The sequence below is a fragment of the Podarcis bocagei genome, assembly GCF_964188305.1.
Source record: "Podarcis bocagei genome assembly, chromosome: 8".
Taxonomy (NCBI): Eukaryota; Metazoa; Chordata; class Lepidosauria; order Squamata; family Lacertidae; genus Podarcis; species Podarcis bocagei.
The window spans coordinates 55,109,739-55,129,760 of NC_138133.1; the positions used below are offsets into that span (position 1 = coordinate 55,109,739).

At 46.1% G+C, this 20,022-nt stretch overlaps 1 protein-coding gene across 2 annotated transcripts in view; it reads right to left on the minus strand.

The window, feature by feature from the left end:
- Positions 1–20,022, minus strand: part of TOX (thymocyte selection associated high mobility group box) — a 225,898-nt gene that overhangs the window by 42,737 nt on the left and 163,139 nt on the right. Inside the window, exons 4-5 of one of the 2 annotated variants that reach the window (XM_081204731.1) lie at positions 14,820–14,858; positions 3,888–4,166 (exon numbers count right to left, since the gene is read on the minus strand). In XM_081204731.1, the coding sequence (XP_081060857.1) occupies positions 3,888–4,166; positions 14,820–14,858 (318 nt within the window). The remainder of the gene's footprint in view (positions 1–3,887; positions 4,167–14,819; positions 14,859–20,022) is intronic. The other variant, XM_081204732.1, reaches the window with a different exon arrangement.

Sequence of the window (20,022 nt, forward strand, 5' to 3'; positions counted from 1 at the left end):
TTTTTCAGCCCTTAGACTCATAAGAACATAAGAAACCTGTTGCCAAAGGCTCATCTGATCCAACATCCTGTTCTTACAGTGGCCAAACAGATGTCCATAGGAAGCACCATAAGCAGGTCATGAGTGCAACAGCACTCTCTGCACTTGTGCTCATCAGCAACTGCTACTCAGAGGCATACTGCCATCCAGAGTGCAGGTAGAACATAGCCACCTTACCTAGTTGTCAGTGACAGCTTTATCTTCCATGAATTTGTCTAATTCTTTTGGTCAATCCAAATTGGTGGCCATTACAACACCTTGGGGTAGAAGATTCCATAGACTGTCTGCCCCCACCTTATCCCCTAGCACTGTGGGAAGCAGCATTGGTGATGTAGTGGTTGCCCCACTGGAGCGAGTTGGGATTGTTCCCTAAATACCTAAACACTAGAGTGCTTTCACAGTTGTCAGGCTGCCATCTTCCCATGTACAGCTCCGAAGCATTTCCCCTGCTGGAGTGGTCGTGTTCAGATGGCAACGCATTATCATGCCAGAAATATAGCACTAAGGGGCAATTCAACTTTTTCAAAAGCATCTAAATAATATCTTACATATTTGGGCTACAATTATAACTCACTGCTTAGCCTTGTGAGTAACTTTTAATGTTCACAAAAGGTTAAGTATGGAAACGGTTATTTGTGGTTCGAGGACCCGATCCCTGCAAAGTGGAATGAATACACAAGGACACGTGTTATAAGGTTAATGGGCAAGAAAAGGCCACAACTTTATTGATTACAGCAAGTGAAAAGGTATTGACTTAGGCATTGGATTACGTCAGCTGACTCCACCCCCTCAGAGAGGGGTGAGTCTAAAACAAGGGGGGGGTTTATTCACCAGTAGGTGGAGCCTGTTGATGCTAATCCAACTATAGGCTCTCCCCTGATGTCACCGAGGGTCGTGCCATGGCCTCCCGCCAAGCAGGCATCGGACAGAATACACGACCGCCAGATTCCTTTAACGGAATACCCAAAAATTGAAGGCATAGGCGATGGCCACACCTAGCCCTTCGACACACCACAACACATTATTCCAATGCCTAACCTACCCACCAATACCACGAAAGTTGTGACGATTGCTACGAGGTAGGCGAAAAACCCAAAAAGCCTAATGCCAAATGGAAAAATTCCTACCAGGCCCCCCGACAACCAGGGCGACCAACCTAAGGTCCATAGCAAGGCCAAAGAAAACTAAGACCCTGAGCTCAAAGGGAGTGGAGGGTGGGTGACTTGCGACAGGACGACAAAGAGTGAGGCCGAGGAGGGGCTGGCGCCGCAGCATTTAGGCTGCTGTACACGTCCCCTCGGAGGCACCTGGTTGGGTGCCTGCTGATGGGCGTGGGCGCCAGCCAGGTGAGTGGGAGGCAGAGGGCAATGCCCCCTGCTAGAGGCGGAGCTCGGCTCCCGCCCACAACCACTCCCCTCTCTTCCAGGAGGAGAGTCTTTGGCAAATTGAACATCTCTGAAGGAGTTTAAATGATCCATTGGCTTTGACTTGTTTCTCTACCACACTGCAGAGTGAATATTCCTCGGGGAAATTCTCTTCTTTCTTTTCTTTTTTCTTTTTATAACGTGGAAATTAAAAAGAATTCCACAACTAATAACCTTGAAAATAATGGGGATGATGTTCTACCTTATGCTTACAAGCATCTAGCAGTTACACAGACTTTTCTGCTAACCACCAAAACAGAGACAGATGGGAAATAATTAAAAAAAATCCTCATACTTATTCTGCTAAGCATAGACTTGTGCTTCAAAATCCCTAGAGGTGTAGTTAGCTCATGGTAATCCACCTCCTGTCAGGCCTTATTGCTTAATTATAGTGATGTATTTAACTTATTTATCACAAGAAAGCAATAGTCTCTCACTTTAAAAATGTGTGTATTAACCATGTTGCACAAATAATAGATCACAAGGATATATAGTAGAGGATTTAAGACTATCAAATAAGGCACATTGTTGATATCTAAATGTCCCCTGAGAAGTTAAGGAACGCCTATAAGCATATTTAAAATAAACTGCAATAGTTCCAAGGCCTTTAATGGCAGTAAGAGAGCTGTTTCGTTCACACTATCTCGCAGTAATCACCATAGTTTAAAATAGATTTTAATCAAGTACCATCTGCATAATAGACTGAACAAACAACATAAAATTCTACTTATAACTTACCATATAAAGTAAAAATGGTAAAGCCTCTGCTACATAAACAGAATAGGCTGCAGTAGTACTTTAGTGATCATGTTTCAGTTAGTTAACATTTGCTGTTTACAGTCCTCTCATTACTCTCTGTTCTCTAAATTCCATGAAATCCTTTCATAAGTGAAATTCAAACAACCATGCAACACACAGTCATCTGTCTAGTTAGGAATACGGATTTGTGATCATACAAAGCATCTAATGTGTCACAATTATAAATAGCAATACAGTGGTACCTCGGGTTAAGAACTTAATTCGTTCTGGAGGTCCGTTCTTAACCTGAAACTGTTCTTAACCTGAAGCACCACTTTAGCTAGTGGGGCCTCCAGCTGCTGCCACTGCATGATTTCTGTTCTCATCCTGAAGCAAAGTTCTTAACCCGAGGTACTATTTCTGTGTTAGCAGCGTTTGTAACCTGAAGCGTCTGTAACCCGAGGTACCACTGCACCAGAAATATACATGTTTAATGAACCAATAGGATGAATTGTTACATTTAACTGGAAGGCAGTGCTCACTTAAGTGGTCAAAATAAATGTGAAGAAAATGGGGAAAGTTACATTAAATAATCTCAAAGGTACATAGAAGTGGCAACTGCAAAATTCTAGTTATTGCTAAGTCCTAAAGCTTCATCCATCACTAACAAAAATGAATGCAGCAGAATTCTTTCTTCTAAGGACTGTGCTTCTAGGGAAAATCCCCAAAAAGGGAAATTTGGACAAATTTGGGCTTGTATCCAGCCTTCCATAATTATCAACATTTGAGTCTCTCTCTCTGTGTGTGAAATTTACCGTAATTTTCCCATAAAAATACTATTTTGTTGTTTGAGTTGTGGTTTAACAACTTAAGCTAATCAGGTAATAATAGTACTACAGTAATGCCTTGGAAGTTGAACAGAATCCGTTCCGGAAGTCCGTTCGACTTTCAAAACATTTGAAAACCAAAGCGTGGCTTCTGATTGGCTGCAGGAAGCTCCTCACGCCGCCGCAACTGCATGTGGGGGATCCTCCGTTTGCAGCTGCAGCTGAGAGCAGAGGATCCTGGCGCCAGTGGCAAACCGCTATGTATTGTGCGGTATTGCCCACATGTGCTGTACGTAACGATGACACACATGCGCTGTACATAGCGGTTTACTGGCGGCACCGCTCCAGTGCTGTACGGATGGCGGTGGGATCCCTCCGTCTCCACTACAGCCGCATGTAGAGAATCCTCAGTTTGTGGCTGCAGCCGCAAGCAGAGGATCCCGGCACATAGCAACGCTGCACGTGTGCCCTACGTCGTGATGCCCCGCCCCAGGTGTCACAACGCCTTCATTCGCCCCTGAGCTGGTGGCCATCATTACATATTGTTCGCGTGAATTCACATTCCCTTTCTGTGCTATTCTCCTGTCCTCTTCTGCTTCTGTCAACATGTCCCCATGCTCTCATTCATTAAAACAAACACATCGTAAGAAAAATCTAGAATTCTTTCTTGCTTAACAGCTCTCCTGCCATACTTCTTACTCCAGCCTTGAACCTCATCTTTCTTGTTAGCGCATTTCAGAAATATGCTGTTTTGATGGAAATAACTTCTAAACAATATCATACAACTATAGAATCGCTTACACTGTGATGTTCTGCTGGTTGCAAACCTTGAAAAACAAAAGTATGTTGCTAGTCATACCTTTGAAGTATCATCTCCTTCATCTTCATGAACTGAACTGGATGGTGAAGGAGTTGCAGACTTGCTTCCAGGAGGAGATGGGGAGTTATGTGGAACATTGTTTCCACCCATGTTCAAACCGAGCTGAGCACTTAGTTGTGACTGGTTAATGGTTGTCAGCTGACCATGTTGCAGCATTCCAGGCTGCCTCATATCTCCGGGTTGAACCGTTGGTCTCATGGCTGCTATCTGGGGGTGGGAACTATACTGAGCTCCTTCTGTATTCCGTAATTCTTGCATCTAAAAGAAAAAGGAGAATTTGTAAAGTGAGAGTGTATCATTATTATACCACTATTGAAAGTATTCTGTCTCATTAGGAGTTTGAAAATATTTTGCTTAACCTTTAAAACAACATTGCAGCATTTAAGAACAACAGTGTTTAATAGCTCAGTGCTTAAGGAAATTCTAATGAGTTCAGTGAAGAATATCCCTTCATGTATCATGCCTTGAAAAACACTCCAAGCACAGAAAAATTATGAGCTGCAATTGTATAATTAGATTTAAATCTTAACTTTTCCTAAATCAATGGGGTTTAAATATGAGGCCTGCAGAATTCTTCAGTAGATGGTATTGTAGTTCTAATATACCCCAAACTGCCTGAGGAACTATTCTGATTTCAGAAATGCTATCATTGAACTGACTAATCATAAATGAATGCAAAGAGCTTTAAAGTTCTGAACCCAACTGTCAGAGCTGCTTCAAGATCCTAGCTCACAGAGGATCACGCTAGCCAGCGGTCATTAAGTAAAAGTCTTTATTGAGTTACAGTTTCCATTCCCAAGCTGCTGCGTGCAACTCTACGTCTAATGGCTAGATCGGCGAAGCTCCGTCTGAGTCTCCGCCCCTTGTGCACCAACTTAATATCCTAGCCCTGCTCCACCTTTTCCGCCTGACTGCTCTCCTCTGGGTCCCTCTGCCCCCCGGGGTCTCTTCCTTCCGGGATTCTTCTGACGCCGACCCCCCGGAACTCCCTGTCTCCTTGCGCCGGGCTTTAGGACCTGGCTCCCTTTCCTGGCTGCCTACTGCGTCACTTTCCTGTGCATTTGAACTTGGCGCGCGCGCCCAACCTTCCACTTTCCGTCTGACCGTTTCTTCGCTCCCCGATGGAGGTGTGGCCACTCCTGACTCGTGCCCTCCCCCCTGTTGCGAGCTGCCAGCGCTTGATCTCTGGCGCTCTTCCTCTTCCCTGCTCTCTGGCTGTGACGCTGGTCCCGATTTCCAACTGCTCTCCTCGGAGTCCCCTCTGGCCCTATCTTCCTGGGGTGTCCCCCTAGGCTCCCCCCTTGCCCTGACCACTGGTGCTCCTTTCTGTGAATCTTCTGATTCACTGGAAAGACTCGGAGATCTCGGGTCGTCGTCATCACTCATCTTTTCTTCTGCCTCCTCCCCCTCGCTCTCTGTTTCCTCCCTTGCCCTTGCCTCTGCTCCTGAACCCCTGACATCCATCCCCCCCTCGAAGCCCCCCGTTCCCTCCTCCCCTCCTTCCGGTGCGGGAACTGGGTGCTGCTGTGTCAGAGGGACGAACGTCGGATACAGTTCGCTTCCCGTGGCGGGCCTCCATCTGAAGTCTCCCGGTTCTGCCTCCCTGCTCTCGTCGACGACGGTCACCTCCGCTTCCATCTCTGTGCCGCCGTGCTCGAAACCAGGGTCGTCCCCGAAAACGTCCATGTCCGTCTCTCCCTCACTTCCTCCTGGCGGCGTTGCTCGTCCTGGACCTTCCAGCCACTTCTTGCGCCACTGCTCCTCTGGTCTATCGTCCCACCAATACGAGGGTTCTGAGGCAGATCCCGAGGGTGACCCCTCCGGGGAACGGGCGTCTCGTATCGGGTCCTCGTCCGAGTCGAACCCCCGGAACGTGCTGGCAGAAAGCGTTGGCGTGAAAAGCCAGTCGTCGAAAAAGTCTGCTGGCATTGGTCTATGTGGGAAGAGGGCATGAAACTCGTCTTTGAGCAGAGGTTCGTCCAAGGCGTAGCCCGGCACCCAGCTGTTCGCACTGGCCGGGGTGCCCTCCTTGGCGAGAAGGTATTCTACCCCTTCTTCCCCCCATCTGGAGTCCAAAATCTCCGTGACTTCGTTGATGCGTTCCTTCTGTGCCACTCCCGCGTGCCCGGTTCCTTCTCTGAGCGGACTCGGTGCCGTTCCGGGTTCCTGAAACCTGTGCGGTGCCTTGTAGGGAGTGAGCACCGATCTGTGGAACACCGGATGCATTCTGGAACCCTCCGGAAGCGCCAGCCTGAAAGCCACCGGGTTGACCTGCTCTTCGACTTGGTAGGGCCCCAGTTGCTTATGCCCCAGCTTCTTCTTGGCCAACGACCTGGCCGGCACTGCGTGGGCTGCTAACCAGACCCAGTCTCCCACATGGATCTCTTCGCCAACCCTTCTGTGTTTGTCCGCTTGCACCTTGTATGCATGTTTGGCCAGCTCCAGGTGTCGCCGCAGCTGATCGTGGACCTCCTGCAACTCCGACGCGAACGCATCTGCTGTCTGCGGCTCCCCCTCCCCCATCCTTTCCAGTCCCGGGAAGGTTCTGGGGTGCCTCCCGTTGTTAGCGAAGAACGGCGTGACCCCCGTGGACACGTGCTTCGTGTTGTTGTAGGCAAACTCGGCGAGCGGCAGGTAATCCACCCACGTCGCAGGCTGTTGATTCGCATAACATCTCAGGTACTGCTGCATGATGGCATTGACCCGCTCCGCCTGCCCGTTGGTCTGCGGGTGTCTCGCCGACGCCAGCTTGATCTTGACGTTCAGGAAGCCCATCAGCTTCTGCCAGAAATTCGAGATGAACTGTCGCCCCCGGTCGGACAGAATAGACCGTGGCAGACCGTGAACCTTGAACACGTGGTCTATGAACAGTTTGGCGGTTTGCTCCGCCGTGGCCACCTTGGCACACGGAATGAAATGTGCCATCTTGGAGAACAAGTCCACCACCACCAGCACGGCCGTCTTGCCCCTCGAGCTGGGCAGATCCGTGACAAAGTCCAGGGCCACTCTCTCCCATGGTTCGACCGGAGTTTGCAGCGGTTCCAACAGTCCGGCCGGCGGTTTGTGCACCGGTTTGGCCCTCTGGCAGGTGTCACACCTCGCCACGTAGTCCGCGACCTCCCCTCTCATTCCGGGCCACCAGAAGTCCCTGGCGACTAATTCCACCGTCTTCTCCTTGCCAAAGTGCCCGGCAGTGGGCGCGTCGTGCAGCTGCTGCAGTACCTTGGCGCGAAGTTCGTCTCCCGGCACGTAGATGGCCCCTTTACGGATGAGCAATCCATCTCTCAGCTGGAACTCGTCGGTCGCTGCCGTGCCCCTGTGCACCTCTGCCATCTTCGCTTGCGCGAAGGAGTCATCCTGCAACGCTCGCCGCACCGCCTCCAGGTCCACTGTTGCCGCAGCGCACGCCCACACTGTTGGTGCGAAGATGTGCATGGCGGCCGCTGGCTTGGCGTCCTCCAGATATTGTGGCTTACGAGAGAGAGCGTCCGCCATGATGTTGGTGTCCCCCGGGACATACTCTATTCGGAAGTTGAAGTTCGCAAAGAACTCAGCCCAACGTATCTGCCTTTGGTTCAGGAACTGTGCCGTGCGCCAGTGCTCCAGATTCTTGTGGTCCGTGCAGACCTGCACCGTGTGCTTGGCGCCGATCAGGAAGTGTCTCCATGCTTTGAATGCTGCATGAATGGCCAGCAACTCCCTGTCCCAGATGGTGTAGTTCTGTTCGGACTTGCTGAGCTTCCTGGAGTAAAACGCTCCCGGCCGCCAAACCCCCTGCGGGTCTTTCTGCAGCAGGACTGCTCCCACGGCTCTGTCCGAGGCGTCTGTCTCCACCCTCATCGGCCTGCTGGGGTCGACATGCAGCAGCTGCTCTTCCGACGCGAAGAGACGCTTGAGTGCCTGAAAGGACTGCTCCGCCTGCTCTGTCCAGATGAACTTCTTTTTCTTGGAGCTAAGCGTGTCCGTGATGGCCGCTGTCTGCATAGCGAAGCCTTTGATAAACTTGCGATAGAAGTTCGCGAAGCCGACAAACCGTTGGACCTCCTTCCGGTTGCGTGGGCTCTTCCAGTCCAACACCGCTCGAACCTTGGCGCTGTCCATGGCGAGCCCCTTGTCAGACAATTTGTAGCCCAGAAAATCCACCTCCGTCACGTCGAATTGGCACTTCTCCAGCTTGGCGTAGAGCCTATGCTGCTGTAGCCTGCTTAGCACTTCTTTGACGTGTCTGTCATGCTCCTGCTGCGATTCCGAAAAGATCAGGATGTCATCTAAGAAACAGACGCACGTCTTGTAGAGGAGCCCTGCTAACACGTGATGCATGAACGCTTGAAAAACGTGGGAGCCATTTTGCAATCCAAAAGGCATAACTCTATATTCGTAGGTGCCCAGAGGCGTGAACATGGCCGTCTTCCACTCATCCCCTTCCCGCATGCGAATGAGGTTGTACGCCCCTCGCAGGTCTAACTTGGTGAACACGCTGCCCTTCCGTACCTTTGCGAGGAGGTCGTCGATTCGGGGCATGGGGAAGTCCGATGGCTTGGTCACACTGTTTAAGATGCGATAGTCCACCACAAGTCTTTTTTGGGGCGTGTCCCGCTTCTTAACAAAGAATACAGGACTGCCCCCCGCTGCCTTGGACTCCCGGATGAAACCGCGCTCCAAATTATGATCTATGAACTCTTTGAGTTCCTGCAGTTCGTCCTCAGACATGGAATACAGCTTCCCTTTAGGCAGCGCCGCCCCCGGCAGCAGGTCAATCTTGCAGTCATATGGTCTGTGGGGGGGTAGCCTGTCTGCCTCCTTCTCGCAGAAAACCTCCAAAAATTCTGCGTACTTGTGGGGAATCGCTTGCAGCGTGCCTAGCAGCAGCTGTGACTCCTCTTCCTCTCCTTCCTGCCGGGGAACGATGCAGTGTTCAGCACAAAAGGAAGAGCCGAAGGTCAGCTGCCTCTGGTACCAAGCCAGCGTTGGGCTGTGCTTGTCCAGCCAACTCATGCCCAATACAATGGGCGTGTCCGATAGTTGAGTGACGTTGAAGCTGATGATTTCCTTGTGATTCCCAAGGCGCATCACCATTGGTGGCGTCTGCTTCACCACTTGCCCCCCTAGCAGCTCCCTGCCATCCACCGTGACCACCTGCAGGGGCAGCGTGGCCGGCAGCAACTGTATAGCGTGCCGGTCTACAAAGTCCTGCCCTATAAAGTCCGCATTGCTTCCCGAGTCAATGGTGAGCGGCACGTCCATGGTGATTCCATTGGGCAGCTGGAGCGATGCGGTGAGCCTCACTACTGGTTTGGGCGGGAGGGGGTCCATGGGCTGTGAAATTTCCGGGGACTTCTTCACTGACACGTCTGGCTGGGCCCCATTGCCTCTTCCTCCAGCCAGACATCGTCGTTTCCCTGCTGTGGTCCTCCTTGTTGCGTTGCTGCAGTTACCATTGCTGAGGCTGCAGTGTGCTTGTGGAGCCTCCGGGGACACTCTTTCGCCATATGCCCTGGATCCTCGCAGATGTAACACTTCCTGTTCCCTCTAGGAGGCTTCGCTTTCACTGTTGTCGGTGCTAGGGCTCTGGCTGCTGATTGAGCCCTTGCACTTCCAACCTCCATAGGTTCCACCCCTCCTCCTTGTGGAGGCGTGGATTGCGCACGCGCTGCTTCTCTGGGAAGGAAGGAGGAGCCCCTGGCTGGTTCGCGCCCTCCACGCCCTTCGTCCCTGCTCCACGGACGTTCTTCCAGCCGCACCCCCACGGCTAGCGCCCTCTGAACGATCTCCTGCGTGGTCCGGGGTCTCTCCCCCCTCGCAATTTCATCTTTAACAGAGCCGTGCAATCCCTCCCAAAACAGGTCTCTTACAGGAGCCGAATCCCTGTCCCATTCCAGAGCACTGACCAAAGCGAAAAAGCGGGCATGATACTGCCTTACGCTGGCCCTCCCTTGTTTCAGTCCATGTATCTGCTGCCGAGCAAGATCCACGTCAATGCTTGATAAGAAACACCCATCCATCGCTTTAATAAAGGCATCCGCATTTTGGAGCGCCGGATCCTTATCCCTCCACAAATTGCGCAGCCATGCTTTAGCTTCCCCATGCAAATGGGACATGATGAACCCCACCTTCTCTTGCTCATCTCTAAAGTCTTTTTTCAGCAGTTGCAGTGCGCACATTACATCTGCTCTAAAGTTGGGGTACTGCTGCAGGTTCCCATCGAAGTGAGAGACCAGACCGCCTGTTTGTCTCGCCAACCCAATTCCCTCCTGTTTGGGTGTCAGTTGCCCGTGCTTCGTAAGCATGTCCAACCTGACCTGGAGATCCCTGCAGGCGGCAGCTGCCTCCTCCTCTCTCTTCCTGGATGCGAGAGCCTCGGCATTCAGTTGTGACACTGCTTTTCTGAGTTCCTCTATCTGCTGCTCAGCCGTCATGTTGTCTGCCGTTCGTGAGCTAGCTAGTGGGCACCTGCTTCTCTCCTCTCCTCGAGGCTGTAGATGCCCACAATTATGAGACGGAGCTTACTGTCAGAGCTGCTTCAAGATCCTAGCTCACAGAGGATCACGCTAGCCAGCGGTCATTAAGTAAAAGTCTTTATTGAGTTACAGTTTCCATTCCCAAGCTGCTGCGTGCAACTCTACGTCTAATGGCTAGATCGGCGAAGCTCCGTCTGAGTCTCCGCCCCTTGTGCACCAACTTAATATCCTAGCCCTGCTCCACCTTTTCCGCCTGACTGCTCTCCTCTGGGTCCCTCTGCCCCCCGGGGTCTCTTCCTTCCGGGATTCTTCTGACGCCGACCCCCCGGAACTCCCTGTCTCCTTGCGCCGGGCTTTAGGACCTGGCTCCCTTTCCTGGCTGCCTACTGCGTCACTTTCCTGTGCATTTGAACTTGGCGCGCGCGCCCAACCTTCCACTTTCCGTCTGACCGTTTCTTCGCTCCCCGATGGAGGTGTGGCCACTCCTGACTCGTGCCCTCCCCCCTGTTGCGAGCTGCCAGCGCTTGATCTCTGGCGCTCTTCCTCTTCCCTGCTCTCTGGCTGTGACGCTGGTCCTGATTTCCAACTGCTCTCCTCGGAGTCCCCTCTGGCCCTATCTTCCTGGGGTGTCCCCCTAGGCTCCCCCCTTGCCCTGACCACTGGTGCTCCTTTCTGTGAATCTTCTGATTCACTGGAAAGACTCGGAGATCTCGGGTCGTCGTCATCACTCATCTTTTCTTCTGCCTCCTCCCCCTCGCTCTCTGTTTCCTCCCTTGCCCTTGCCTCTGCTCCTGAACCCCTGACACCAACAAATTAAACTACTGCGTTATTTGGGTCACTGATTTTAACCTTAATGGACTTCTGATTTTGTTTTTTTAATTCAAGCAATGAATCCAAACTTTGCTGAGATGAGGAGTAATCAATGGACAATGAAGTGCTTTACTTCTCCAGAAGACAAATATACTTGTCCATGGATATCCCACAATGTCCTACTGTAATTCGCTGGCACAACTGACTTCTGAGCACGCAGCAGGCCCTCCTCTCCTGTCACCTCCAGAGCATATTCTGTGGGCACGCAGGGGAAGAAAGGAAACAAGTCCTGTTCTACCAGTGAAACTCTGCTGGCACAGCATTGGACACAACCCTAGAAGTTCTAGGAGATCCAAGTAAACAAATCGGTGATGTAAGTAATGATAGAAGTGCTTCTGTATTTGACTATATGAGGATAGAAGGCTGGAAATTGTAAATGTTTTTATTTTCAAGTGTTGCACAATACAGAACAGCTCTAGATATTTAATGAAGGGGCACAGTCTGGAAGTCTGCCCAACATATATAGCAGAAAGTAGTAATGTCAGTCTAATCATAAACTAATTATTGCAAATAATTAAATTTTCTCTCAGATTTATATTTTATCATAATATTTAAATTCCAGGAAGTTTACACATTTGGTTATGAAAACAGAGGCCCAGTTTAGCTGTGAAGGAGCCACGTTTCCTGCATGAGAATGAAGCATGGAGAGCTTTGGGCTTGTTTACTTCCCTCTGCTTATTCATGCACCAGAAGCTAACCACAGTTCCCTATGATGTCTGAGTTTGGGAAAGTGAGCTTTGTTTAAAACTTGAATTGAGAACAAGCCAGGGTCTATAACCATGATTTTACCTTGGCTTGATCTTAGCTCATAATTTTAGCAAATCACAGTTCCCCAAGTTTGAACATCATGAGGAAATGTGGATAGTTTAAAATCAAAAGCATTAAATTTCATCTGAAAGAAAGGAGGGAAGGAAGACGGAATAAAGAGGGAGAAATGGGGAGCCTGAGGTTCACTGTGGTTCAGCATCCAAGCAGGAAACATTTCTTCCAACTATGTCTGAACTAGGTTGGACACAGACATGCTTGCATCTCATACAACCCTTAGAGATCATCATATTGACGACAGGTAGGATATTCATTATAATATTGTAATATTTCCATCAAGAACTAAAGACTTGACTATCGGTTATGAAATGCTATGGAGATTAGGTTTTGATCTGCTTTATTTTAATTTTTTTGGCATGCGCATGGATTGCAACACATTCATGCCAGCTGTATCTAGAAGTCCCAGAACATGCACTGTAGTTTTAATTTTCACCCAAACATTTTAATGTGGAATACTGCAATATGAATTATCACTTTTAACAGGCTTTGTACAGATTTGTGTAATAAAATTTCTGGCATGTGTAGAATTGATACTTAGAGAGGGGGGAGGGGGAAAGGAAAGAGGAGAGGGGGAAATCAATGTATACTGTCAACCAATGGCTTTCATTTGAATCTTGAAAAACATTTTGTGATTGTTACTGGCACTTTAATCTCTTCTTTCAAACACCAGCTCCATCCTAGTCAAACATATTAGCCTTGAAAGCTATCATTATCTCTGCCTCTAGCAGACAATCTATATCTGAACAGTTGTACACATAAAACTCTAACTACTTCTTGGCTGTATCGCTTCTGATCCAGCTGTTTTGCTGAATAGCAGTTGGTGAATGAAGAACTCGAATATGGGCAGCCCTGAGGCCTTATTTGCTAATGTTAGTCACCAGCTGCTGCTTTCTGCGGTGTTAGCAGGAAAGGCCTGGAAGTGTGCCAGATGCAGCAAGAACAAGGAGAAGTGAGGCATCTCTGAAGCCCTTCCATTTAGCCCTGCCTGCTATCGTTTGACCCTGAACGCTGGAGAGAGTTTTCCTCAAGGCTACTGAAATGCATTGCAGGAGTTAAAGTGTGACTAGAGCTTATACTGTACAATTACTCAGCAAAGTATTTCCACCCACCCCCAGCACTTATCTACAGGGCCTTTTGGATACATTGCAGGGGCACATTATCATAGCATTTTTTATTAATTTTTTTTTAAATGAGGCAAAGTTAGAGCTGAGTTTTGTTAAAATAGATAGCTGAAATTGTAATCCACACCTTAACACCACCACATCCTGTTTCCTGCAATTACAAAACAGTACAGGTAGAGAATGTGTTTGTGTGGAACTTCAGGCCCCAGGCATCTCTATCTGGCCACCTCTCCAGCCACAACTCCTTCTCTCAGGCCCTTTCCCCCGTGGGCCCTGCCTTGCATTCTTACGTGGCATTTCTGGCTGGCTGGAATGTGTCAATGAACACTGATAATGCTTCTTCTTTTCCTGGATGAAGGGCAGTGTGTGTGCATGTAGAAAGAAGCCTACTGTACAAAGGTAAAATTAGCAGTCTTTTATCCAGCCACATTTGCTTATTGCCCTACCCACCACTAGCACCTAATTAGAAAACTACCCACGGCTGGTATCTGTGCAGTTGAAACATAGCACCATAGTGAACTAGAAGGAAAAAGGAGCTTGCATGTAGAGGAAGAGGAAGACCACACTGTGTAAGAAATGAGTAAGACAGCTATTGGGGCAGCGAGTGAGGCAGTTTGTTAATAGGTTCAACCTAGTAATGCTGATAAGTGATCAAATATGGAAAGAAATACTGGCAGCAAATCTCTATGGCAGTATTTGTTTGGGACTGCAGTCAGCTGTTCTTAATTTACATAAATATGTGAAAATGTCTTATACTGAATTGGGTCAATGGTCAACCTAATTCAGTATAGTCTACATTGACTGGCAGCAGCTCTCCAAGATTTCCCAGTCATACCTGAAGATTCCAGAGATCGTTTGCATGCAAAGTACATGATCTACCACTGGGCCTTTGCCCAGCCAATTGTTCCCATTGCACAAACTGACTGAATCAAGAAGAAAGCATAGAACTACACAAGGATCAGATAAGTATGAATTGTGAATAACTATGGCTTTAATGACATTAGTTATTAGAGCAAAGAACAACCAAACTTGTTCTTTTGATTTAGATCGCAGTAATCATGCTTACATGAATCATAATACCTTGATTCCAAAGAAAATGGCTTTCCCACCCCTTCTTCCTTACTGCACGTCTCTGCAAATACTCAAATGCCACTGCCAATTGTTGGGAGACATTCTTGAACAATGTGAGATGTAGTGTTGAGCTTCAATGGAAGGAGTAAATTGGTGGAAATTTGGGAGTACATCTTGTGTGAATTCAGGTACCTTTCCATTTCCACAAGGCATCCAAGTTAGAGGTGGGTAATGTTTGGGGCAATTTGTCATGAACCTCACATCAGTTGTGTGTGGGGCCAAAACTGGCTGTTGGTGAGGCTAGAACTAAAAATGGACACTTTTTCAACACCTTCTTTCTCACTTTTCTTCTTTACCCAGCAGCTGCCAGGGAGGAACAGATGGCTCTTGTCATGAGGTCTGACCTGACCACTTGCAGAGGGCTTCTGAATTTGGTCAAGGACCACATAAAATAAGGCTAAGGGCCACAGGTCGCCCACCCCTGCTATACATGCTAGCTGAAGCAAGATGAAAATTAACCCCAAAGCCAAGGGAAAAGACAGATGTAATATAAAAACAGAGCTCACAGCAAATTCTTCAGCTGCCATGTTAGTCCAGTTTCGCAGCTGAAATAAAAGACATGCCTGTGATTAGTTTTGCCCTTCTGTATTCTCCAGGTGAGCTATCCATCCTTTAAAGTTTTTAAGTGCTACATAAGCATTCCTTTAAAAATCCATTTGTTCACTCCTTATTAACTTTTAAAAGTTGCATGGATGGCTAGTGGCAGGATGTGGTAGGACAGTTTTCAGTAATAACAACAGGGAATCTCACTGTTCAGCACTGAGCACAGCAAGCTTCTTAAAACAGGCATCCCTACCTCCCACCCAGACCTTGACAAAGAGGTCATATGGGCCAAATGCAACAAAGAAACTTCCACTGCTCTAAGAATGTCATGTTTTCACCCAAGGCTTGCAATATTTTTCCAGATCAACAGTCCTCTTGTATCGAGGAAAACACTTTTTTGAAGGCCCCACAAACCTGCCTGTGCATTTTAGTCACAGCAGTAATGATTGAAATCTGTAGCTGAATTTTGCAATTTGGTCACTTGTTACAATGGACTGCAATAGAATAATTCAAAAGGATGAAATAAAAAAGTGATCTGAATATGATAATTAAAGATGCCCATGACAGGTGCAAAATATACCCTTAATATAGGAAATATTCATATATTTGTTAAAGGAGTTAGTGATTTACTGATAAAGTTTAAGTAACAAAAGATGTACATTGCCTGGATCTCTGGTTTATAGCATGCTGCAGTTTAAATAACCTCATCTGCTTCAGGCTAGAATCAAAATATAATTCTAAGTTCTCATTTGATGAGAAACTAATCTTATTCTTAAGTAACTGAAATTATAAGGCTTAAAATAATTTTCTCAGTAATAAAAAAACAAGAAAAAATAACATTCAATTATTGGTTTCTACTATTAACACTGGGTAATGCTCTCTTGAAGGAAGCCATCTTGTCTTTCACCATATCAGCTCTTGTAAGTGACCGTAAGCTTCTTTAAAACAATTAAATACTCAAATGTTAACGGCAGGTTTTTTGAGCATGATCATGTAATGACACAAATGTACTAGCGTAACATTTCTTGGTACACACTTAATTTTGTGAATATTAACATTCTCTTCTACTTGATGTGTTAATAACCTTTTGAGTCACACAGGGCCAAGGTCTCAAAACTAATAATAAAAAACACACTGACTGCTATTCACTCTAATATAATAACCCTTTATTTAAAACAACCTCCAATAAATTTCATTATAAGAAGTTATTAAAAGGGTTAAAACCTATTAAATGTCAAAGAATTTGCCTGACTCAAACTTCCAATAAAGGAAGAAAATAGGCTTTCTTTCTGAATTATTTAAATCTTTACTGACTGTGCACTGAACCATTAAATTAGAAAAGTGTTATTAGAAGTGTTCTCTGGTTTTTATAAAAGTTGCAGCCTGGAATGTATCAAGCCACAGCCTTTAACCTGACTAGTTAAAGAAATAGGTTTTTAATCCCAAATACATGGTTTTCCTTGATATATAAAAAGAGGTCATAATTAAAAGTCTGGCCTGCAAGCTGAAGATAATAAAAGTATTATTACAGGAGCATACATGTTCATTTAGTATATTCTTCATGCATGCTTCCATTTTAATTTGGACAGATGCCTTTAATTTAGTTTCATCTTTCAGGGTCCACTCATTTGGACCCTCTTAGCAATCAATAAAACTTCTAATTGTGACTCATTTTGAAGAATTAATGGGGAATCTTAGAAAAACCAAACCCAGTGCATCCTAATTCTAATAGGTTAATATTTTAATACGTGAGCCTATATACTAGCATACTTGCCTTTATCAACACTTTACACTTAATTATAACTTAAGCCTGAATCACAGGTGAAAAGGGAACTCCTTATTTCATATTTTAAAATCACTTTCCTAGAACTCCTAAGCCAGCAGTATATTGCATTATAACACCAAATCAGGTATCCTTCATATATGCTAGAGCTGCTTCATTCGGCAGTCCAAGTATTTAAAGGCTTGGCACCATGTCAGAAGGACCAGTCATGCAGCCCCATTGAACCATCGCCTATGGTTCAATATGATGATACAATGGAAAAGACATTTGTCCTACCGCATAGTGCCAGGCCTTTCAATGTTATTGTGTGTTCAGACCCAGATACCTCCCCCCTAAATAAAAACACAATTTGACTCAAATTTTAGTTTTGGTTTTTGGCAGAATTTAGGCCACAACTTTATTGATTACAGGAAGTGAGTGGTTGCATAGGCTCTGGTTTGACTAGCTCCCTGCACCCTTGCAAGCAGCGCTGACCCAGGGCACCAGCATAGGTCAGCCAAGGGTGAACACCTGGGTAGGCAAAAAGCCAGGAACAGACTATGGCTCTGGTTTGACTAGCTCCCTGCACCCTTGCAAGCAGCGCTGACCCAGGGCACCAGCATAGGTCAGCCAAGGGTGAACACCTGGGTAGGCAAAAAGCTAGGAACAGACTATGTTCACCCTCTAGATGCTCCCCTGGACTCAACAAACCAGTTGAGTCCCTGGGTTCCTTTAACGGAATACCCTTCACATAGGGATGGCGAGACCATTCTCCCATCCCTATCACCTGAACCAGTGCCTATCCGCAACCTTACAAGTTGTGATGATTTGCTACGCGGCAGGTGAAACCCAAATGGCAACAGCCAATCAGCCAAGCAGGGGAAATTCCTGCCGTGCCCCTGTCCCAACGACAGACGACACACGACGGCATAGCAAGGTCAATTGCAAAAAATGCCCTAAAAGTAGGGAGAGGTAGGCGGGTGTTCCGAATGCATGAGCCGAAAGAGGAAGCTCTGGGTCACGTGCATGGGTATATATAGGTCCCTCGATCCGTTTGGACCCATTGGCCAGATTAAACCCAACATCAAGAGACCTACCAATTGGGTGTTGTGGCTATCCAATCTTACCCACCCACAACACAGGAGGTCGGTCTCCAGGTCTCACCGCAACACGTGTCCTCTTTTTGGGAGGATACGATCTGCAACAATAGGGGTGAAACCATAGAGAAGTAACTCTGAAGCACCTCCTATAGTATGAAGATGCATTTCATTAAATACTTGAGAAGAAAACATATGCAAGACCATTTTGCTTTTTATTTTAAGCAAGTTATCAAACGATTTAAAGCTAAATGGCCTAGTAACTGAAGTTTCTTTCTTAAACGTATTGATTTAGGAGTACTGGTTATTTCATTCATCAACATTCCACTGTCCAGTGAGGTGGTGGGAAATTATGGGCACTATAAGACTCTTCAGAGTCATCAAGGGGGTTTATGATTAACTATATAACATTCTATAATTAAACTACATAAGAAATCACAGATATTATTACATGTAACAATACTAAGGTAATTACATTTCCTCCCAGAATTATTAACTGAAAACAGTGCTCAAATACTTATGAGCAATAACAATACCCTAAATGTCTTAAGTTGCAATCTTATACTTGCTTACCTAGTAGTAATTCCCTCTGAATTCAGTGGAACTTGCTTCTGAGTAGACACGCATATGACCGTGCTGATATTAATAAGAATAGCAGCAATTTAAATATTCTGACTATGTCTTTTTATGGCAAAATGAACAAGCTACCCAGCATCCCAGTCAAATGTTGTGCCTTTGTCAATTTCATATATGTATAATTATAAGGCAAGACACTTCTAGTAAGTGATAAAAAATGGGTTTTGCTCTGGGGACTAAAGTGGTTTAATGATATGCTAATAAGTCTCTCTTTCTCCTGTATTATATTATTTACAACTTTGTCTTATTAATATATGCAGGATAATAATGTGACTGCAGTTTGCCACCCCAAGCACTGTATATTTAAAAACAGGAAAACTTAATGATTTGGTTTTGCTGTATTTGGAAAAGAAATGGCCACAGTCTTCAAAGAATAAGGGAAATCATGGCATATCTCATTAAACAAGAGGATATGAAGACATTAGGTTATTTCATACGCATTTGCTATTCACAAATTATATATATATATATATATATTATGATGCAAATAGAGATTCTTATTATCATTGTCATCTTGCTGACATTTTACAAATGACCCAACGTCTCAAAAAGAATGTACCCATTTCCAATTAACTGATATTGTGTTGAAACCAGTTTTGTAGCACTTCCTTCATCCTCTTGCATCCCGTACAGTAAAATCAACCATTCTTAAGATAAAACGCATCTCCTCTTTATATGTACTGCCAAAGCCTAGCCCTGTGAACTACAACTGGAGAAATCTAACAAAAAACTAGCAGAAATATTCTACCCATCATGTGGATAAGATGTGCTTTAGTTTTAAAGTGAGACTGGGGTACTGACAATGAGTTCTGAAAGAGGAGCAAGAAAAATAAGAGGTTGCAGAATAAAATAATTTGAAGCTTCAATGGCTGGGGACAGAACAAAGAGGGAATAAAAGACAAGTAGTTTGGAACAGGAGAGTAAGCCAATGTGAAAAGGTTTGATTTCAGAACGACGCACTGAAAGATCTGCATTATTAAAATAAAAACAGCTATTAGTTACATAATTGAAAAAAATCAATACACAAGGCCAAACACAGATTACTTATTCATTATATGAGAGGAAAACCAGGATTAAGCTTGCAAAGCGGGCCCATACCTCAATGAATGTGCAATAAATAAATAAATCAGTGGCTTTTTGAGCCAGTTTTGGATATGGGGTGGGGGTGGGGAGAGAATCCCTTTCAAGCCTCATAATGAGCAAACGGTATCACCACAGCAACTTGTTTACAGCTAGCAATGTCTAGCTAACATCACCACTGCCAATGTGTTTCAATGTAAGTCTCTATCAACAGGACAGATAGACCAATATTCCCCACAAATGCTCATTGACAGAGTCCAACAAGGAAACGAACTACATATAGACATATATATCCTCAAGATTCTCATTCACAGCTTACAGCAGTTGGGAACTCCATGAACATTCCATAACCAAACCAGCAATGGCAATTCTTCTATGCAAGAACACAGGCTTGATTACCAGAACCACAGCCATTTAAGGGCAAGTTCAAATCTTTGCTATTTGGCCCTCCCACTTACTTATCACCCCCACTTTCATGCAAATCAAGCCCCATCATTCACCCAAACTTTCCCCTTGGAGAAAAATGGCTAAATTTATTGCCAGAGCAGCTTAAGGCTTCGGTCAACGGGGCTTACTTCTGAGCAGATATGT